Raw genomic sequence first — 23,686 nt, forward strand, 5'->3', positions numbered from 1 at the left:
ATTTTGACTGCTAGGGAATGTATCAAAGAGGCTGTCCAATTTGTCTGGGATGAGATAGCTGAAGTTCTTGGCCATACCATGTCATAGATTTCTTCATATTCCTCATATGTTAATGCAGAAACATGTTCCCTTTACTTTTGGAGTCAAAGACCAACCTCCATGTGACATGACTATAATGTAAGAAAACTGATTTTCACAAGTGTCTCCTACAAATTAACTTATGATTTATAGCAGTTTATAGACACATAGCTGGGTGAGACAAGGGCCCTGAGTATACAAATTTATAATGGCTGAGTGGCCATTCCATATTGTCATTGCATTACGGAAACAAAATTGTATGCTTGTCTTGCATACAGATACTTACTGCATTAAAAACACTGAGACCTTTTCTTTCATTTTTTTATTACATTTGGACCTTTAAGAAACATATACCATCAGATATACCACTATTCGGTAAAAATCTATTCTAGTTTTTGGGAAGCACACATGTCACAAACTATCTTGCTTCTAATCTCTAAGACTTTACTTAGAGTTTATCAAAAAGGTAGGCTCTGATCTATGGGATCCTGAGCCTTGAGGTTTTGAATGTTTTGATTATTGTAAAACAATTTCAAGTGGATGAACTTAATTCCCAGCTGTTTTTCTTCTGGAATGGGCTGATATTTTGAAGTTATCTAGTCCATTACAAGAATATTCAATTCCTTGAGCTTTGTAATCTATTCTGTCTTTGGAAAGCCTGGTAAAAAAGTAATTTTTTTTCCTGTACAATAAGGATGAATTCACCAGAACATACCCAATATTAATTATAACAAAAAGCAGCAGATAATGTATATGTGCTGTGTTCACCTTAATGACTACTCATAAGTTAGTAACTACTCTATGGAGACTATTTCTGGATCAATACGACCCAAGTGTAGTAGTTGCAGGCTACACTCAACTCCTTAACATGACTCTTGATATCTGACATTGATTAAAAGTAAAAAAGGGAAAGTAAACAAATACATACTCATACATGATTACGTTTTCAAGAAGCCACCCTTTGCGGAAGTAAACAAGAGAGGAGACTTTCAGGAAGCTGTTGATGGGGACTGGGAAGGTTTAAAGCTATGGCTTTGGTAAGCACCCAGGTGAGCTGTAGGAAGGCATTTGTAAGAGTAGATTCTGCAGCATCAAAGGATAATTCTCTAAAAGAGGTGGGTTTTCTCAATTAATCTAAATTCTGAGGCTTTCAGCAGTTGAGGGTTAGAAACAAGTTCCAAAGAAAAAAGCCATCTTCATAACGATTAAGAAAGGTGACTATGCCGTTAGGCTCATGATGCTAAGTGGTCCAAAAGCCTTTGGTGGTGTAATATGGACAAGAAAAAAATTAATACACAAACCACATAACACCATTAAAACCAAAAAACATTTTTCATTTAAAAAAGTATTTAGAACACATAAAACAAGGCAACATCTATTCCTTTTTCTCGTCTTCTGGTATGGGATCTGTTGGTGGCTCCTCCACTGTGGCACTGTTGCTCTCTGAGCCGGTGTTGCTGTCACTGGTTCCTTCCTCTGCCATACTGTCAACCCCCTCCTGCCCACTCTCCTTGTCCTCAGGAGTTGAGGTGCCTTCTTCACCATTCTGTTGGCTTTCTGTTGTTTCTTCAAGGTGTGTCTCCTCTGCAATCACACATTTGTCACCGTCAGTTCCAAGACAAAAATTTGCTCTAATTATGCTGATGGTATGTATAGAGCTGCACTGTCTAATATGGTAGCCACTAGCCACATGTGGCTAGCTACTGAAATGAGCCAGTGTGACTGAAGAACTTTTAAGAATGTTTGGAACAATTTGGGGTATGAAAACCTACTTTTTAGTTGTAAATTTATGAAATCTAAATACAGATCAAGTATTTCTGATGAAAATTTGGCTTCTGGATTGAGATGTGCTATTAATATAAAATACATAAAATACATGCTATATTTCAAAGACTTAGTATGAAAAAAATATTAAAAAGCTAATAATTTAAAAAATGTCAATTATACCTTGGAATATGATTTAGGTATTGGGTTAAATAAAATATATTATTATTAAAATTAATTTCACTTGTTTTGCTTGACTTTTAAAAAAATGTTACCAGTAGAAAATTTAAAATGTCACATGTGACCTACATTTTATTTCTCTTGGACAGTGAGTGCTGCTCTGCAGTGCTTTGGATTAAATGAGGAGAAAGCAGGTGTGGAAATAATATAAGGCTGATATTTTAGATACTTTGTTAGAAGTCATGCTGGGCTATTTCCCATAAGAAATTAAAAACATGAGGTTTTTGCTCTAATGTCTCAAATAATTTTCTTCAGTTTTTTTCCCATAAGCTAGAAAAACAGAATCTGAGTAAAGACATATAGGCCTTAAGAACAGGACATGCCCTATTCATATATGCCAAAATAGAGGCAAAGGACTGAGTGTTTTGTCTAGTTGCAAAATGAGCAAAGAATCATACCCTAATTCTCAAGCTTTTCTTTTAACCACAAAAATGTGCTCATGCTCCAAATTCATTAGGATAAAAAACATGTTCATATAAAACAGAAAGAGGCTCAGAGAATGAAATTTAAAATATGACTATCTGCAAAGTTAATCAGCTGGATTAAATTCTGTAGAAATACTTGGTAAACATGTCTATATTCCATTACATGTTTTTCAAATGGTACTCATTTGAGTACAAAGTGTGACAATCAAAGGTTGTCATTTGAGTACCAAGTATGACTATGGTCCCTCCCATTTCTTGCAACGATGGTCCTAGGAGACACTGGTTGTTTCTCATAACTACTTTTAGCTTAGTTCTGTTTACAGAGAGCACTAGGCAGGATAAAACAGTGCTAGAAGGTAAGGTGATCTCAAACTTTCAAGTAATAATCATTTAATCAGTACTTTATGTAAGTTTTACATGTTATTTTTTTACCTTGAGGGATGCTTTTAATCAAGAATATCAGTACACCTTGGAAGTAAGAGTTTTTCTAGGATAGGACTGGCAATCTTTTCCCAGAAATGGCTAGACAATAAATATTTTAGATTTTATGGGCCAGTCTTTGTTGCAACTCCCCAACTACACTGTTGTAGCCCAAAGCAGCCACAGACAATTATGTGCACAAATGGGTGTGTGGCTGTCTTCCAGTAAAACTTTTATTTACAAAAACAGGTAACAGGCAGGATTACTTTGTTGAATGCTGTCCTAGGAAATCAAAGATGATCAATCTTAAGAGCAACAACCACATTTTGTTGAAATAATATAAGCAATAATGGTTAAAACATTGAATGTAGGCCGGGCGCGGTGGCTCACGCTTGTAATCCTAGCACTCTGGGAGGCCGAGGCGGGCGGATTGCTCAAGGTCAGGAGTTCAAAACCAGCCTGAGCGAGACCCCGTCTCTACTATAAAAATAGAAAGAAATCAATTGGCCAACTAATATATATATATAAAAAAAATTAGCCGGGCATGGTGGCTCGTGCCTGTAGTCCCAGCAACTCGGGAGGCTGAGGCAGTAGGATTGCTTGAGCCCAGGAGTTTGAGGTTGCTGTGAGCTAGGCTGACGCCACGGCACTCACACTAGCCTAGGCAAGAAAGCGAGACTCTGTCTCAAAAAAAAAAAAAAACAAAAAAAAAAAAAAAAAAAAAACATTGAATGTCAACATCATGTCAAATCCAGTACTGGAACTCACTCTCAGAGGCAAGTACTAGAATACTTACAAATGAGGAAACTGAGATTAAATAATTTATCCAAAGTTGTAGTGCTAGCAAGTGGTGAAGTAGTAGTATTAGATCCAGATCTATCTGACTCCATAGCCAGGCAGGTCCTTAACCATTATACCATTCTACTTTATATTCTCAAACCAGAAAATGGCATGACTCAATCTGGGCACATAATCAAGACCTCAAATAGCAAGAATGAAGACAACACACCACTGCTGATAACAACACTTTAAGTGAATCTACTATAGAGATTAAGATTTGGAAAGAATTGCATAGGTCAGAGAACAGCTCAAGAGGCAAGATTAATAGACTGACCTCTGAATAGTATTTAGAAAGAAAAAAAATAAATAAAGGCAGCTGTACAAAGGCTTGACGTTTCCTTTGTGTCGCCAGTGGGTTACCTGTCTCCATTGGAATGTTCTCGTCATCTTTCTTTTCCTCAGCTTTATTTGCCACTTGCTCTTCCTCAGGAACAATGCTGCTCTGACTGCGCTCCGCTTGCTCTGCTGCCTCCTTTTCCCTTTCCTCCTGCCTTTTGCGGGCTTGCTCCTCTGCCTGTGCAATCTCAGCTGCAATCTTCTCCATATCCACTTCCACCTTCAGACCGCACAACTAGTTGTCAGAGAAAAATAAACTATCTTAGTAGTATTTTTTTTTTTTTTTGAGACAGAGTCTCACTCTGTTGCCCGGGCTGGAGTGCCGTGGCGTCAGCCTAGCTCACAGCAATCAAACTCCTGAGCTCAAGTGATCCCACTGCCTCAGCCTCCCGAGTAGCTGGGACTACAGGCATGCGCCACCATGCCTGGCTAATTTTTTATATAGATACTTTTAGTTGTCCAGCTAATTTCTATTTTTATAGTAGAGATGGGGTCTTGCTCTTGCTCAGGCTGGTCTCGAACTCCTGAGCTCAACCGATCCACCTGCCTTAGCCTCCCAAGAGTGCTAGGATTACAGGTGTGAGCCACCAAACCCGGCTAGTGGTATTCTTTTCATATAATCTTTGAATCAGAAAAATGTTTTGAAAGCGGGTTTTCTTGCCTATAAGCTATCTATAGTATACATTAATATATATGTATATTGGAGAAAAAGAATGGTTTTAGTTCTTCTCTGAAACTCTTGTACCTGAAAGTAAAGAAAGTTGTTCCAGTAGCTATGTAATATCAGATATTACAAAGTGGTTGGGGAGGCAATAGTGAAACTTCTGGATTATACGCAAGGCTTCCACTTTAATTTCAGGCTACCAAACGCTAGATTTACTTGTTTTAATGCAAAGTGCAAACCATGAATTACATCTCATGAAAACATTTGATCTACAAATCATAATTAAGTGAAAATAATTCATATGTGGGCATTTAAATTAAAACATCAGAGAGCTCTAGCATTTATAGGCCTCATACATATGTGTATACTATATATTTCAAATTTATTGCAGTTTTGCCAGAAAATGGAAATGATTTTATAAAACAAAAATTTTACACATTATATTGCAAAGTTAACCCTGTTTCAAAGCGAACTTCCAATAAAAACACTATTTTAAAAAAAAGAATGAGGAAAAATAAAGTAGTGGGCACAATGATGAAAGTATAGTTAGTACAGGAAATGGATACCCTTTTAAGTTCATTGTTAAATGAATCTGTGCTTTCCAGGAATTTCCTCTTCTTTTCCTGATGTCGTTCCTCTATTTGAAGAAGTTCAGCCTCTAGTTTGCGCTGGAAGACATATAATCAGGATCAATTATTTTCTCTAAAGCAAATACAAAACACAGAAAATGTCTCATTTTATATGGTCCATACTTTCAAATACTATGTCAAATAATGTTTTGAATTTTTAATTTAAATAATTTATTATAGGAGTCTAGCTAAGATTTTAAAAAACCAAAATGCAGCATAAATGGACAACTATGATAAACAAGTCAATGTTAAAGCTGTTTCAGGCCTGAGCAATTCCTTTGGGAAAAAAAAAATTAGTAAAGCAGTAAAGATTGATAGGATACCTCAAAATTATTTCTTAATGAATATACTTTCCACTATAAGGTTCTATGTTATAGTTTTTAATGATAAACTTATTAAACCTCTGGGAAAAGTCCATTCCCTTAAACCTCTTCCCCAAATCAGGAACAGGTAAGATTGAAATATTTAACAGGTATATTTATGAATGGTATAAGAATCATGTTGGCTGGGTGCGGTGGCTCATGCTTGTAATCCTAGCACTCGGGGAGGCCAAGGCAGGAGGACTGTTTGAGGCCATGAATTTGAGACCAGCCTGAGCAAGAGTGAGACCTCTTCTCTACAAAAACAGAAAAATTAGCCAGCCGTGGTGGTGCCCACCTGTAGTCCCAGCTTTTGAGGAGGCTGAGGCAGGAGGATGACTTGAGCCCAGGACTTTGAGGTTGCAGTGAGCTCTGATGACTCCACTGCACTCTAGCCTGGTTGACAGAGCAAGACTCTGTCTCAGGGAAAAAAAAAATATCATGTCATCTGGGATTTTTGGCATAGGCCCATTTTATTATAACAAATGTTATGTACCTGATGAACCATTAAAGATTGGACCTGTCGTTTGAGGACCTGCATTCTGGCTGTTGTGACAACTGACCGAACGTCTGGCACCACACTCTCACTAAGGATTTCACTGATGAGGCGGTGGTTTCTCTGGAAACGGGCAGTGGCTGTATGCTTCATTGAAAAGCCATCATCATAATCTGGAATGAACACATTGTTCTGGAAATTAGGTCACCAGTTACCATAAACAGGAGAGTGTAACAACGTTAACAATTACCAAGGAACTACGGCCCTCGCTGGCCTAACAAGTGAGCCAGACCAGTATCATGAGAGCACTGGGGCAGGCACTTCATAAGAACCATACACAGGACATAATGTGTCCATTGGCTAAGGTATTAGTTTTTCTTACAATCTTTAAGTGATGATATATGTCTGAAAAGGATTTGGCTAAAACACAAATCAGATATAACCATGTCTCTTTTGGCCTCACAATCAAAGTGAAGGCTACACATGATGAAATGTGTAACTGAAATTCTGCCCAATGTTTCACTTTCTTGGTAGTAATTTGAGGCATTTTATAACTGATGAACAATAAATGAACTGGGTGGTATCTTTGTCATTGTTGCACTTTAAAATTAATAAAGATGCCCATTTGTAAAATTAACTTATCACAGCAGAGAAGACATCTCTAGCAATATTCAATTTCCCAGCATTTACGTTTTATTAGATTAAAAAACCATTAGGGGACTTAAAGCAATTTTATGGAAAAAAAATTTGATTCCAAATTTACTTTTAAATTTTGTCACTTTATCACTTACCCAGTTGTTGTCAAGGGGTAATGGTATTACCCAAGTTCATATACACATAGTCTGGGTCTGGTTTATATGCTCATTTTTAGTAGCAACCCAACAGTGTTTCCTTAGTCTCAGCCTATGCTCTATTACCTTCACAGTTTTCACTTACCTGCTAACAACCTGTACTAGCAGTCACTTAGTATTTTTCTTTAAATTACTTTTAAAAACCCAGCTTTCTCTTAAGCAATATACACTAAAACAAAGGTTTCCCTCTGAACCACCTAATCATCTCAGTGTCCCACCAGAGTGCAGAGTTCACACTTCAGGAAAATCTGCTACAGAGGCCCACGTTGTGCTGCTATGTTGTAGTTTAACACCTCCATTATACTTCTAAAACTTAAAACTACGGGAGTAAGATACAGTGTTTTTGTTTTTCTTTTTACTCTGTAACCATTTTACTTTTTAAGCTAGAGTTTTCTACATCTAAGGTTATATAAGATACATGTGTGCTAACTTTATCCTTTTTTGTTGCTGTTTGCTTTCTTCTTTCATTTTCATGGCCTCAATGTTGACCATCGGTAAGGGAAATAAAGTCTAAGCAATTTGGGCTTGTCCTTCATTGTACTTTAGTTGTCTGCTTTCTATTTGGGGGGGGGTAGGGGAGGGGTTTATCTTTTCTAGTAATTATCTAATTCACCAGCTATTTATCCCATGAATAGTTTCTCACTGAAAAACGCCTTCACCGTCTTGTATGGATAATTGCATGTGTCCTGTCCATCTTTTGACAGCTCTCTGTTAAAGAAGTCAGCAGCTGTTTACTCATGCAGATGCTACCTTTCTCTTGGTTTTATGTGCATTTCCACCTCCCAAATCTTCTTCTTTCTATTCAGTCTAAGGGGTGCCAGGTCTAAAGTCATTCTCATAGTGGCATCTTAATTACTACCTGTTCTTTCTTACTAGCAGCTTTTTTTTTTTTTTTTTTTGAGACAGAGTCTCGCTTTGTTGCCCAGGCTAGAGTGAGTGCCGTGGCATCAGCCTAGCTCACAGCAACCTCAAACTCCTGGGCTCGAGCGATCCTTCTGTCTCAGCCTCCCGAGTAGCTGGGACTACAGGCATGCGCCACCATGCCCGGCTAATTTTTTATATATGTATCAGTTGGCCAATTAGTTTCTTTCTATTTATAGTAGAGACAGGGTCTCGCTCTTGCTCAGGCTGGTTTTGAACTCCTGACCTTGAGCAATCCGCCCGCCTCGGCCTCCCAGAGAGCTAGGATTACAGGCGTGAGCCACCGCGCCCGGCCTTTACTAGCAGCTTTAAGATCTGATTTTAAACTGAGTGAATCTCTTCAGTCCATCAATGTTTATGCTGTTAATGAAAACCATTTTCTACTTACGGTTTCTATGTTGCAAGCCTTTGTTTCTTCTTACACTGCCCCCACCCCCTACTCCCAATATTCACAGATTGGGCCTTCTTCTACTCCTTGGTTCTGTATCTTTCCCTTGCATTACTCATCTCCTTTGAGTAGTTAAGGTATACTTACGCTAATGTGTCTTTAGCACTGCTGATTCTGCTTAGCACTCAATGCTGTTTCTGTTCTACATTCTGTTCTCTTTATTATCATATTCTATTCTGTATTTATGAGAACATTTGTTAATATCCCAGTCCATTCTTTTAAAGAAGTATTTTTATTTTCCCCTCCTTTTATCAATTTATTCATGTCTTTAGATGGCAATATTGCTTCCTCCCTCACTGATATCTTCTTTGCAGTTCTTACAAGCTTCCTCTTTGCTACTGCCCCTTTAAGATTGGATCTCAAATTATTTTCTTGAGATTTTTGTTGCTTTTAGCTAGAGCTTTCAACCATTCCCACAACATAGTAGCACAGAGAGAAAATATTAATATTTATACCACATGCTAGATATGTAGATGAGTGTGCTCATAGCTGGAGGTAGCGATCTCTCGGGCTTCCTGCAGCTTCAGACCCTGCTTGGCTGCAGAGGACCAGAAGCACAATCTGCACACCTGTAAACTATTCATGGAATGCCAACTGGGAAGCTCTGCGATTTGTGTGTATGTATAAAATTTATATGGGTATACCCTCATGGGTGGTATCATGAGCTATATATTTTTTTTTTTTTTTTAATTTTTTTTTTTTGAGACAGAGTCTCGCTTTGTTGCCCAGGCTAGAGTGAGTGCCGTGGCGTCAGCCTAGCTCACAGCAACCTCAAACTCCTGGGCTCGAGTGATCCTTCTGCCTCAGCCTCCCGGGTAGCTGGGACTACAGGCATGCGCCACCATGCCCGGCTAATTTTTTTTTTTTTTATATATATATCAGTTGGCCAATTAATTTCTTTCTATTTATAGTAGAGACGGGGTCTCGCTCTTGCTCAGGCTGGTTTCGAACTCCTGACCTTGAGCAATCCACCCGCCTCGGCCTCCCAAGAGCTAGGATTACAGGCGTGAGCCACAGCGCCCGGCCGCATGAGCTATATTTATAAATAAATTCTTGTTGGATTTCTGAATTAAATAGAAAGGAAATTTCATAATGTTTCTATATACTCCTTTACCTTTTCCCTTAAGATATTTTAATTCAGCGGATTTAGGGAACCAATAAGAAAACAGGTTATAACTAGAATGCATTTAGCTTTATAAAAGCAGCTGACACAAAATCCCGATTGTGAATCAAAAACCTATCATGCATTCTGAGTACACATATTTTGATGAACGATGAATAGCTTTTGCTATTTTTTGGACCGAAAAGGATATTTCTTGTGGGAAATTCACATATAAATCTTACTCAAAATAATCAAGATAGTGAAATGGCCCTTAAATTATGTTTTTTCCCCATTTAGGATAAATAAAAACTTATACAATTTCTCATGTTCTAATTCTCAGATAAAGCATAAACCCCACTTTTGTTTTTTCTTACCATCTGGATCTTCAGCAGGCTGAATGCTCATGTACGGTTCTCCTTTCTCCATGCGAGACTGTCTCTGTCGACTTTCTTCCTCTAAAGCAGCTTCTGCACGACTTTTTGCATTTATGTAAGCAAGGTAAGCGGGGGAATTATGATAGGCCTTCATAGATTCATTGTATTCTATCTGAAATTCAAACGTTTTTCAGTTTTATAATTAACATTTTGCAGATTACAAGGTAGACCTGTATTATCTCATTTGAACATCAAAAGATATGATGTAAGCAGGTATTGGGATAATCTCCTTTTTACAGACAAGAATCCGAGGCCTAGAGAAATTAAGTGATGACCCAGGCAGACAGAGCCTCAGTGTAGCCTCAGCTTTCTGATCGAATCTTACATTTCTTTAACAAATAATAAAGCTAATGCCTATGTACTTTACACTGTATCCATCCCACTGCAGCCCCCACCCTACCTTTTCTGCTTCGTATTCGTTTAAATATTCTTGTTTCTCTTCATCAGTGAGATCTCGCCACATGCCACCAATAATCTTGCCAATCTCCCACAACTTTAGGTCAGGGTTAGAAGCCTTTACTTGGTCCCAGACCTTAAAAAGGAAAGAGTTGAAATTTCAATTCTGATGCCTAATATAAACTTAGAAAAATGACTGATATAGACTTCACAAAACGCTTTTTTTTTTTTTTTTTTTTTTTTTTTTGAGACAGAGTCTCACTTTGTTTTCCCAGGCTGGAGTGAGTGCCATGGCGTCAGCCTAGCTCACAGCAACCTCAAACTCCTGGGCTCAAGCAATCCCCCTGCCTCAGCCTCCCAAGTAGCGGGACTACAGGCATGTGCCACCATGCCCGGCTAAGGTTTTCTATATATATTAGTTGGCCAATTTATTTCTTTCTGTTTATAGTAGAGACGGGGTCTCGCTCTTCTTGCTCAGGCTGGTTTCGAACTCCTGACCTCGAGCAATCCACCCGCCTCAGCCTCCCAGAGTGCTAGGATTACAGGCGAGAGCCACCGCGCCCGGCACAAAATGCTTTTTAATATGCAAACTTTTAAACATAAAAGCAGGGAGAATGGTATCAAATTCCTATGTACTCATCAGCCTGCTTCAACAATTATCAACAGCTGGCCCATCTCATTTTATCTTTACTATGTTGGATTACTTTAAGGTAGATCTCAGATATCATGTCACTTCACTCATAAATACTTCAACTTGATAGGCCAAGAATATCTCCCATCACTACAGACATTTAGTATGTTAACTGAATAATATAGTCTATGTTTCTAAAAGTTCATGTGAATCTGGAAGAAAAGTGGTTAATTTGCATAACAATATTTTCAAATATATGTAATTATAAGCTTAAGTTTAAAAATTTCTGGTAGTAATTAAAATGCTCTGCCTTTTAATAAAGATATAATCTATATTTTTAAAGAATAATGTAGGTTCATCACCAAGAAAATTGGAAGATTCAAGGAAGTATAAAGAAAATAAAAATTACCATAAGCTTACTGCTTAAGAGATAACCATTGTCTTCTGGCTTTTTTTCCCCTTCAAAATAACATATGGTTGCTATTATTTTTATAAAAATAAGATACTAGTACATGTTGTCTATCTTGTGTATTCCTTTTTTCACTTAACATGTTTCTCATGTCATTAAATATTCTGCAAAAGGCATTACTTTTATGGCTACAAACATTCTATCTTAACAATTTTAATCATTTATTTAATCATGTTCTTCTTGCTGGATTTTAGTTCTGGAGTTTTAAAATCAGAACTAATTGCTTTAAAAACTATAATTTTTGTCCTTTTTTCTGAATATGCACAGAAAAGCTGGCTAAGCCAATCTGAAATCAGATGCAAAGCAAAGAAATAAGGTAGTAAAGACAGCAGTCCTCACTCCTACCTTTCTGCTGTACCTCATGTAGGGCATCAGCGGCTTATCTGGTGGCTTTGGGGGTTTTGGAATCGTAATACCAGAGGATGCCTACAAAAGAGTTAAATACACTCATTATTCAATTGCAAGGAGTTCACCAGCAAACTGAAAAGAGAGTCCCTTAAAAAATTCTAACGCGCCTTTCTTCTACTGGTCCATGGATACAAGATTCTTACATATTCTCCACTGAAAATAGCTATCACTGCAAATTCAGAAACGTTCACATCAAAAGAAAATGACTTTAAGCACATAATTTTTCAATATTTTACTTAAGCAGTTGCCACTGCTTTGACAACTTGGCTGTAAGAACAAATAAAATATTACATAATAATCCATACATTGAAAACATAGTTATCAAGAGTCTCGTATTTAGGACATTACCTGGCACCCTTTATTTTGCCCAATGACCATTATACATACAGTCAACACTTGATTATCTGCAGCAGCATCTGAACCCTTAAGCACTTAACACACTCACACTGCCTACAGGGGACTCTGTATCTATTAGCACTGTGTCAGAAATGCACCCCCACATAAACAACAACACAAAACTACCTCCCAGGTTCGAAAATGAAAACAAAAACAAAAAAGGAAAGAAAAAGAAAAAACAGACCTTCTTGTATCCTTTACCCCGACCAGAGATTTTATTTCTCTTGAGGTTCTATGTCTGTTATCTAGCGGATGTCTCATAAACGAAATCAAGAAGAGTGAACCAAAGTCACACTGTTCTTTGTCCTTAGTCCTAATCACAGTGTAGGAGCAAACAAGTTTATCAGGAACAGAGGAGAACTGGCAGACACGGGGTCTGATTATGTTATTTTTGAGGTCTTATATCAAGAAGCTCCATTCCATTAAAAATTTTTGGTTTTGTGGGAAAGACACAAGAGGAAAAGTAAAGATGGGATGTGAAGGAAAAGGGAGACAGAAGAAAAGGAGGGGGAGGGGAGAAGACTGAAAAGTATTTTTTTAAAGGTAAAGAAAAAAGTAGGTGAGAAAAAATAAGGAAGGAAGGAAAGAGAAAGATTGAGTGATCAGTTCTTTCTATGATCTGAGATCTAGGTGAGAGATACCACACAGCTTCTGGTGGACATTACAGAAAATGCCAATTCAAGAATGACTATTTCTGAACTTTTTAGTCTCCTCTTATCATACATGACTGCATTTGATTAAGAACCCAGAATAAGAAAAATAATGGCTGAATCACATTTAATTTCCAAATTTCTGGGAGATCCCTGATACCGACTTTCCCTGTCAGGCTGGGAGAAAGATGTGCTGGCTTTATTCTAATTATCAGAACACAGACTGGCAAACCCTCATAAGAAAACTAAAATGACATTTTGTTCTCTCCCCTTTCTGCTGCTGTGATAATACTCCAGGGACATGCCTCCATTTTGGGCTGGAATCAATTATAACCTTGATTTCATTCAAGGGCTCACAAATTAGCAAATTTGTGCCCCTTTCCACTGTAATCAAGAAATGCTTCCTATTTCTACAAGGGTCTCCCTCCTTCCCTGTATACTTTTTAATAACTCTGCTTCTTCACATACGAAGTTGTTAGAAAGCATTTCACCTTTGAAGTAGCATTTCTTCTCTTTTTATTCCTCCCATGCATTCTTACCACACCTCATGCTGGCAAGTGCCCACACACACAGACCCTGTTTTTAGCCAACAGTGGGCAATGAGTGAGGGGAGCCATGGGATGGAAACTGTCAACAGTGGTGGCTGAACAGGCAATAGGGGAAGGATCTGTATCAGAGTTTATAGGAGTTCTTTCAAGGGAAAGGGGAATTCCTATGAGGCTAACCTTAGTTATGGATTCAGAGGAAGAGACACATAAAAGTCTGGTTCTTCACACATGAAGTTATTTGAAAACATTTCCAATTCACACCCAACAAAAACCTTTAGAATTCCATGAAGTGGGTTATGAATAAAGTTGGAATTGTGCCCATAATTGAAGGTGGTAAGACTACTGCAAATAATTTTTTAAAAAATTAGATGTAAAGAATTCTACAATGCTTCTGCTTCCAAGCTTTAAGTATGAATTAAAAGACTTAAAAAACATAGTAATATTTGCTCTTTGATATTTTTCAAAGAATTGCATTTTATAATATTAACAGATTTACTTATTTTCTCTCCTTTCTTCCAAAGGAAGTTACACAAATCAGCTATATATTTAGGCCACATATTTATTACATTGACCAGTCAACTTACACCCTCCCACCGCTAGCAAAAACCTACCCCAAAACAATAACGAAGTGAAATTCCAGCTGGTTTTCAGGATGCTGAAGATTTATATCATTACATACCCCCAATTTATTTAACATCTCAGACAGCCATCTTTCTACAATGTCTTAAACATTTCTTTACTCCTTAAAAAAAAGTTGAACACAATTTAACTTTTTCTTAGTAAGATTCAATTAGAAATAACCACTGCTTTGCTATGCTGTAACCCTCTTTTAACTAAATGGCCCAAGGGTTATGCTCTTGGAGTGTGTGTTTCCTTTTTTGATCTCTTTCTTTCCTTGTTGCTACTGGCAAACCCACCTCTAGCAGCAACTCTCCCTCTTTCCAATTTTCTCCTTCCAATTTGCAACGAGTTGGAGGGAAACTGCTTACTTAAGAATAAGGTTCTAGGAAATCTCCTACGAGTATTGTCCCATGATTTTGTGTAAGTTACCTTGGCTACTCAGAGTTTTTTGTTGTTTCTTTCCTAATTCTCAGCTGTTTCTCTGGTAGGGTCTTATTTAAGGGGTTTCCTCTGAGATAGAATTTCCACTAAAGTACAGAAATATGCTATTTTTAACATTTTTGTCTCAATCTGTTTTCACACCTGTACTAAGAGAATGCTAATTATGATCTGAATAAAGAAGTGATTAGGAGTCAATTCCAACTCATAGCTATCATAAGCACTCCAAAAGTATTTATTGTCTGAAAACTAGCTACATATACTAGAGTCATCAGGGAAACCCAACATTCTGTATAGTCAGAAAGCTACTTCACAGGGCTTCACAGAACCATTCCTGCAAATCAGTAAGGCAATTTGCAGACACCACCATCAAATAGAAGTCCTCCCAAAAGTAATGCATAACTGGGGTCATATTAAAATTAAAATACTTTTGTAATAGCCAAAATCAGCATCATTGAGTTCTAACACTGCTTAAATTAGATATATAAAAAAAGATAGTGTAAAACCTGAAAATTTTCTAGGCAGTTTGATTATACCTCAATCTGGTGTTAAGAGGACAAAAATACAAAGAAAACCACCACAAAGGACCAAACCACCAAATTTCTGCATGCCCAACAACTTTCTATACTAATCTACCCTGAAGTAGTGCTCACTCCAAATGTTGGGTTCTTAACGTTCACCAGGAAGGGATGGGAAGAAACAGATGACTGACCCAGGCCCAGAGACAGTGAGGGCACTTTCTTTTCCTAGTAAGTCTCCATGGAATGATCTGACTTTATAACGGTGAATCCCACACAGCTACATTCAAGTGAAAAACAAAATGTTTATATAAACCAAAACCACATTATTTTAATATTATAGTTACCATTTCTATTCCATTAACATAGATAATCAAGAGGTGACTGTATAGAGCTATTAAATGTAATCATTCTCTTGTTTACTACCCATGAATTTGTACATTAACATGAATGATCCATAATCGATTCTGCCCATTGTTTAAATTAAAATGTTCTTTATCATTTGAAAACCTCGCCAACCATTACACTTGTGAAACAACACATTTAGGCCAGGGAAAAACATGTACTGATGCACATAAAAATTGTATGCATTGTGAAATGCATACATACACACACTTTGTCAAAATTCTTTTCAGATACCATGAAATATGCATGGCACATAAAACTTGATATGCTTATGAAGTACAAATTATGCAGAAACAATGAAAAATTTAGACAAACAAAACCTATCAAGCTAAGCAATATGCTTACCAAGATAGACATTCAGTTTGATAGCTACAAACTTTCAGTTCTAGCTTGACTACAGGGTGAGAGGGCTTTTTTGAAGCTATATTCATAGAAGGTAATTATTATTTATGAATATATCAAATGAAAACTAGGTATTAAAAAGTATACAGCCATTCTGGGTTGTATAAATTCTCACCAACAACACATTTCAATGTATGTTAAATATTTGACTTTTGGATTTATTTATTTTTAGTAAGTCATTTTTACAGTTATTGCTTTTAATGGTACCTAAACTTCCTTGAAGTTTAAGATGATCCCAAAATAAAAACTTTGAAGTATATTATCCAATTTTGACATCTTAGATGGATCACTTAAATAAAACATCCTAAATTTCAGAAATCATCTCTCTCATAGTATGGATTAGAAATGTACTTTTTGTACATATCTAGTTTGATACTTCAAATTAATTTCATTCAACTTTTATTCTGCAATTCTTTGAGGTGATATTAAAATCTTTTTCTCTTTGTAATTAGAGAGAAATGAGTCTCAATTAGAAAGTGAACTACTAAATCCAAAAGACAAATAATTATGTATAGCAATTCAAACTGCCAGGCCAGCCAAAAGCTTTCCAGCCCTGAAAAAGCCAGGTCTGAAAGCCCAGCCTTTATTAAGAAACTGAGTCCTTGAGACTAATGCCAATTACCTTAAAAAATGAAAGATATTCTTCATTTCAAAAAGGGTATTGAAACCACAAGAAATTTTCGGTTTGTCCACACACAGTATAAGCATTAAGTGCTCAAGGCTTTATCCCTACTGACCACCAAACAGAATGGATTTTTCTTTTCTTCCACACACATATCCAGATCTCACTATTTTCTCAGTGTAAGATCGTGCGACGAATGTTTAAAATAGTCAAAAAGCCAGGCTAAAAAAGTTTTTTTTAATGGCTGTGCTCATGATTCAAAAGGACCTAACTCTGAAGGCATTTCTGGTTAATTCCAGTTGTTTGCCGGATGCTGTAATAGTTGATTCTCCTACCGTGACCCGGCTGTTGGTGCCCGGGTTCCCTCCCAGCCTGTAGTTGTTGTAGGCGAGATGACTGTATGGATTGTATCCCACAAACCCTGGTGTGCTGGGCATTTGCTGATGGAAACAAATGAGACAAAAACACGAATGAGAAATGAGCTCAAACGAGGAAAACACAGAAATGAAAAATGATCTGCATATGGCATGCAAAAGCAACCTGAATTTAAACAAGCAATGATGTGTTGTAATTGTTCTTTCATTGAGGAAATTCAAATTTTCTTTCATTGAGAAACCTGTCTGCAAGTGTTTCTTTTTTTCTTTTTTGCAGGGGTTGGGGTGTTTGTGTGAGTGTGAACACATGTGGCTTGTTTTTTGTGATAAGCAATACAATCAAGTGTTTCCGACATTCAGGATTACTTTATGGTCAATAGTATGATGTAACAACTTAGTGGTATATGATGTCTGAGATAGGAAGACTTGACGTGTGATAAACTAGAACTCTGAAAACACTACATGCAAAACAAAACACAATTTATTTGACAGTTACGTGGATGCCACCAATGTATTCATCTACTAAAAACAAATGAAAACAAGAAATGGATCTGCTTTCAAAGACAGTTTTAAACCATTTTATGTAATGTGAGAAATGAGAAGAGACTCAAATCAGGAAGCCAGGATTTGTCAATTGAAAAGAACATATGTTGGATTCAATGGATGTAACATGTATGATTTCAAAACAAAGACTTGTAAGAAATGCATGGATTTATTCTGGGGTACTATCTGATCTTTTTAACCCAGTCTTTCTTTTATAGGATTTCTCTTCCATTTCTTCTTTGATCCATCTTCCATAGGTCAATCATGAACAATTTCTGCATTTAATCTTAATGTGAACTACTTTTCTAGTTGATAGACTTGAACTTTCTTTTTTTCATCTAGTTTCCTGATAGCTCTCACCCTTTCAAAACACAACTGCTCATTTTAGCAACAGAACTCTTGTTTTTTGTGAATTATGTGTTGATGTAATCACAAATGGGCTCTTATATAGCAGTGGCCTTGTGGTTAATACAATGACATTCAATGTTCATGAGAACCAAGGCAAATGCATAAAAAGAATGTAGCAAAGAGAGACCAGGGTGTTTTACCTATGAAACTCAATCAAAACAAGTGACAGTAACTTCATTTTTACATGCAATTAACAATATCAGTTCTTAATTGTTTAATGGAAAATACACTTAACACATTCCAACTAAGCTGTAGGTGATACAAAACACAGCTTCCTAAAACATGCCGCTGCACATATCCTTAGTGTCCCGAAAGAAAGATATTCAAGCAGATATTACATCTGATACTCTTTGGGAGAAAAGAGAACGACTGATCAATTTCTAGTCTATATAGTTAGAGAAGACGCAAATCAAGCATATGTAAGTAGGCAAAACACAGATGAAGTATTGAAAGCACAAAAGAAGTGTATATTACTTGGAGTGGTACATTGGGGTGGGGGTGGGGGTGGTAGTGGTGGTGGTGGTGGTGGTTGTGGTAGAGATAATGGGAAAAAGGAAGGAAAATAATTCATTTAGTATCCATTCTGTTGGATGTTCTAATCCCTAGTCTTCTATATTTTGTGTGTTAATGTGAACTTATAAAGGCACAGAAATATAACTAAAAAAAGGCAAAAAAAATCCCTTTCTACATATGAGAAGTCATAAGGGGACACTTGGTTTTTGAAATATTTTAATCTCAAAAAATCCAGTTTGTCCTCAGGATATTATACATTGTTGGAAACAGTATTTACGTCAAAATGACACCTTCAAAGGTTGCACAAACAATGAGAATCACTGTTTAACATACTAAGGCAATAATGTAAGAAAAATAAGGGAACTAAGAAAAACAATTGAAATTAAAACAATATAATTATACCATTTCCAAAGCTGAAGTACATGGTTGGGTCTTTGAGGTCAGAATCTCAATTGCTCAACTCCACCTGTATAGCCACTAGTAGAATGCCATGGAGATGGTCATAAGAAATGTTTTTTTGATTTAAGAAAGAAAACAAACCAAGCACAGGACTTTAAGATCTACCGGAATTAACTTTGAAGACTGTACTGTATATATTATAGAAATTGAACTGAGAACGTATGATACAGTATCTCTTTTTAAAGCATCTCACTAAAAAAAAAAACCAAATTGTTGATAAATGTAACTGAAATATATATCTGAGGGTTAGTAAGAGTGGTTGTTATCTAATGGAGAAAACAAAATTACACAAGCACCTAATTAGTAGTGAAAAGTAGAGTAGCCTGAAATTTAGGTAGTAGGGGGTATGGAAGGAAGGACTAGCCGCTATTAAAGAACTGATTTTGTAGGGTATGGTCATGTTAACAGTGTTTTACAAAAACAAACAAACAAAAAAAAACCCACCCAAAAAACCAACAAGGAAGCCATTTCAGCAAGGCCTGAACAGTTCCTGTTAAATCCGTTTTGTGGGCTGGAAAATTATTTTACATGCTGACCAAGCTGGGCCAGAGATTGCTGGGTGGAAAAACGAGTTCACAACTACTTTTTAGATACCTTGAAACATACATATCTCCAAACCGATAAAATGTAATTTATAGAGTGGAATAAGATTCAATAGCAAGATCTGACCCATAGGTAATGAAATCCTTACTTGAACAGCTTGAAAATAATGATTTACAATGAGTGTAATTATAGAACTAGAAGCTTATTGTTTGATTTAACATGAAAATTTTATATAGAGACAAGAAAGAAGAGAAAAATGTAACCAGCTGAAGGTTAGGTTTTTTAAAAAAATAAATGCCACAATGAGCATTTGCTCAATATCAACTTAAAGACTCTGAATAGTGAAGATTAATAAGAAGTGTTAAACTTGTCACTTATTTCCCATTTTAAAAAAAACAAACAGAGTGCAGGAGGTTGGAATTTCACAGTATGTTTCCTTAAATGTTGGGGTTGGTTCAAGATAAGATGTAAAGAATTATTTTATTTAGTAGGAAGTGCTGTTTTTTTAGCTGAAATTTTCATCCTGTTGCTGTGATGATTGAGTGACTGTCACTGGAAGACATCTGGGTTTTTGTATCAAGGCCAGACTTGGCTATTACATTAACAAGAAAATTAAAACTTACTGTTGCAGGAGCTGGGGTGGGAGGTGGGGCATAAGATGGTCTTTCTGTTTGAAAGAAAATAAATAACTTCTTGTAAACAACTGAGATATAATACTATGCAACAAAACTACCAATGGTCCTGTTTTGAAGAAAAAAAAAATGAGAGTATTTTGGAATTCCCATTTGCTAGGGCATTAGTCTCTTATTAACATAGATTGATAAATATAAAAATTGAAACTTACTTGACATTTTGGAAGATTAAGTTCTCAGTTCCTTAAGAATGAATCTGAGACACTAAAATAAAAAAAAAACAAAAAAAGGAAAAAAAAAAGAGAATCAAAACTCAGCAAGCATGAGAATGTCTTCCTAAAGAATAGGGAAATTTAATTGGTATTTCTGAGTAAAATTACTTCACCTTATCTCCCAGTAATCAAGCCTTTTGCATATTTTACTTATTCTTGTAGGTCATTTGGTTGACGAGAATTAAATGACTAAAACAAGTTACTGGGATATTTAGAAATATACTATCAGGTTTTTTCTTATGATACTAAGCTACCTCTTGTATGAAAAACATTTTGCTGATGTAATGTAAACATTTAATAAGACTGATAGAAAGATAATGACAATAGAATGTGATGTGTGTCCACCCCAACAAGGCCTACCAGATACTGACAGCTCCCTGACCAGCAGCTCTACCCTTTCAGAGTAACAACTTTTATCGACATAGGGCAGCATTTTATTCCTAGAAGCAGTAGAAAAGATAACTGGGATGATAATGAGCTTCACATTCTCTTATAATGGTAGATAACTTCATAAGTGCTGGGAATCAATTTTGAGAATCTACCTGAAAAACTTTTATTCATCCTTCACAGCCCATTTCAAAATTGATATCCTCAATGGAGCTTTCTTGATAAATTACCTGGGCAGAATTAATCGTTCCTCTTCATCTGTATTCCCATCCTGTTTACGCAGATCTATGATATTGCTTATTATAACATTTTTTAACCATCAATATAGCTAGATTGTGTGCTGCTTGGGAACAGGGATCACCTAATTTATTATTGTATTCCAAGTATCTAGCTCAATTCTTAAGAAATTTAGACCTAAATTACCAGCTCACAACACGACCAGACACATGTGAGCTTGTTTTTATGCCAATATACACCACAAACAGTAAGGTACAAAGAGAAAAAAAATTCAGTTTTAGAAAGAAAGCAAATAACATTTTATTTTCTCAATGGTCTAACCTGGGTTTTTTGTCTTTCCTTAAAGAACAGCCAGAAACCTTTGACTCTAGCGTACATTTCCTTCCTGCTCACATTAAGGGAGCTGTCAACATCCAGCCGGCCTTGCTGTGGGGAGCGCTGACAACTGCCACAAGCTCCCTGTACATTATACTTTATTGTTAATACTTTAAAATTATTGCTCTCCTTTGCCAGAATATAGTCCATCCTTGGTGCCTGCCATAAAATACTCTGTATTTGTTGAATAAATACCTTATGTGGGATAGGCTTATTACACTACAACACTGAACAGTCACAACTCTGAGATGTGTCCTGCTATCCTAATTTTACAGAAGTAAAAGGGAGTCTTCGAGAATGTAAGTGACTTGTCTAAAGTCACACAGCGAGGAAGGGCCAGAGTTGGGTTTCAAACCAGGGCCAAACTGTTTCGGAGATTTTGCTCTTCACTCCCAGTCACACCGTGAGTCCTCTAGTCGCTGCCGACCAGAGGGGGAACTACCTTCCTGGGGGTGAGAACCGCCAGCTAGCCTTGCCCCTTAGGGCTTCCTGTAAGTTTGTCTTGGAGGATGCACTCTACTAGAAATTCCCCTAAAGGTGAGTATGCACAAGGTGCTTTGACCAATTTCGGGAGGTTAGTGTAGGAAGCAAATCTTGCCTCCAAGAAGGGGCCCCAGATGGGGCTGTCCCCCAACCCTCGCTCCGCTAGGCCTCAAGGAGGCCGCAACCAGCTCCCAGCTCTGGCTCCACGGCCAAGCCTGAACCCCAGCAACCCCGCGGAACTCGGGTTCCAGCCAAGCGGGGACACCGCCACTCGCCCCCTCCGACCCGGTCCGGCCCACTTGAAAACACTCACCCGCGGGCAGAAAAAGCGCCCGCAGCTCCGGCTTCGCTTCCCTTTGTCCGGCGCACGCCCCGCCCCTCGCGTCCGGAGCTTCCGCACTCGCACTTTCCACACTCCTCTTAATTATTTTTCTGGGCCCTACTTGACTCTTTTGAGAAAAATAAGCCTTCTAGCAAGGACGCCATGACGCTTAGTACAGTCAAGGATTTTTTTCAGGCCTCACAGTTTCCTCGAAACTCCCCGAATTTGGATATTTTCCCAGCCGGGCGCCGATTCGTCACGACGAAGAGGGCGGAGGAGGCCCGACCGTGGGATAGGCCCGGATTTCGCGGCCGTGAGGCTCTGGAGCGGCCGGGGCGACTGGGGCTGCGGCGGAGTGCCGAACCGTGCCGAGGGGCGGTGGGGGCCTCGGCTTCCGCGTGCGGGGCCTGGAGACGGCAGGAATCGCTCCAGGGCGAGGCCGCACTTCTGCGGCCGAGCGGGCCTCACGCTACTCGGCCCAAGCTCTGGCTGAGCCCGCCTCCGCAGGGGTTACCCACACCCCCTGGTCTTTTTTCTTTCCTCTCTTCTGTGAGCTTGAGTGTGTACTTTAGTAAGCAGAGGGTGGAGGCTTGGAGGACTCAGTTTGCAGCGTTTGCGTCCTCACGGGCTTCTCGCAGGGCTTCCTGCCTTAACGGCCGGGTCGTAGCCTCAGCGAAAAGCAACACGAGTTTTGCAGTTTTGCCAAGCGCCTTCAGAGTGCGATTGCCACAGGTTTCTGAGCCAAGGCCCAGAGATGTTAACCCCCTTGCTCCAGCGCCGGGGGGGGGGGGGGGGGGGGGGGGGGTGTGCCAGCTGCTCGCTGCCGCAGGGCTGCCTTGGCTCATCCGTTTCACGCCAGCGGGAATGAGCGTCCCCACTCTGAGGTTAAACTCATCTGTCTTTCTGCATCCAGCTCGAAGGTCTCTCTGTGATGCCCTCGTGGAACTCCCCCCACCTCCAATCCTTCCATTGTACTCCCGTGGCTCTTTGATAATAGCTATTGTAGTCCTCTGTATGGCCCTTTGTATTGGACCGCGTTTGCCACCTCCAGTGCATTATGAAAGCCTTGAACGCGAAGGTTCAGCCATCATCCGCACTGGTCATCTTCCTATTGCCAGTGCCTAATAAGGGCGTGACCCTTCTTTAGACACTCAATAAACGTGTATTGAGGCAGCAATCTGTTCTACTTCAGGGCTCTTTACACAAAATCATGAGTAAATGGTTTACCATATGGAGTGAGTAGTCTCTCCCTTGAATATATTAATACAAACACCTGATGAATGTTGTGGGCCACTATGAAGGGAGAAAGAACAGATGGACTCCCTGACCTGCAGTTACTTGAAATCATTGTTGACACTGAAAGAGAATGGCTGCCTTCTTGGGCTGCCCTTAGTCCCCATCCTCGGTATGCCAGCAGGGACTGGCACATCTCTAGAAGTCTACAAAGCCAGGGACAAATGATATTCTTTCCAATTCTTCCACCTTCAATATTTTTGTACTCATAAATAGAGATTAATGAGATTGAAGAGCATATTGAAGGGAAGGGCTAAAGGAGAGGTCATTAAAGGATAACAGCCTGAGTGGTACTTGAGGTAAGATACATGAAATTACTTTTTTAATATAAAAG

General features: G+C 38.2%; 1 protein-coding gene across 6 annotated transcripts; it reads right to left on the minus strand.

Annotated features, from left to right (window-relative positions):
- Positions 1-385: 385 nt before the first annotated feature.
- On the minus strand, positions 386-22,603 carry SMARCE1 (SWI/SNF related BAF chromatin remodeling complex subunit E1). Of its 6 annotated transcripts, XM_075994553.1 has the most exons (12): positions 22,051-22,603; positions 20,873-20,913; positions 20,196-20,247; positions 19,975-20,018; positions 16,847-16,951; positions 11,849-11,929; positions 10,408-10,539; positions 9,948-10,119; positions 6,252-6,424; positions 5,334-5,435; positions 4,128-4,338; positions 386-1,662 (listed from the first exon to the last, which is right to left on the minus strand). In XM_075994553.1, exons 3-12 carry the CDS (start codon positions 20,200-20,202, stop codon positions 1,454-1,456), a joined length of 1,236 nt encoding a protein of 411 aa, XP_075850668.1. In that variant the 5' UTR covers positions 20,203-20,247; positions 20,873-20,913; positions 22,051-22,603; the 3' UTR covers positions 386-1,453. The 6 variants fall into 6 exon arrangements, with proteins under 6 accessions (XP_075850668.1, XP_012621278.1, XP_075850669.1 ...); XM_012765824.3 differs by lacking the exon at positions 20,873-20,913 and having other exon boundaries at positions 22,051-22,602; XM_075994554.1 differs by lacking the exons at positions 20,196-20,247; positions 20,873-20,913 and having other exon boundaries at positions 22,051-22,601.
- Between the last annotated feature and the right edge of the window lie 1,083 nt (positions 22,604-23,686).

This window comes from Microcebus murinus, chromosome 18 (genome assembly GCF_040939455.1).
Source record: "Microcebus murinus isolate Inina chromosome 18, M.murinus_Inina_mat1.0, whole genome shotgun sequence".
Taxonomy (NCBI): Eukaryota; Metazoa; Chordata; class Mammalia; order Primates; family Cheirogaleidae; genus Microcebus; species Microcebus murinus.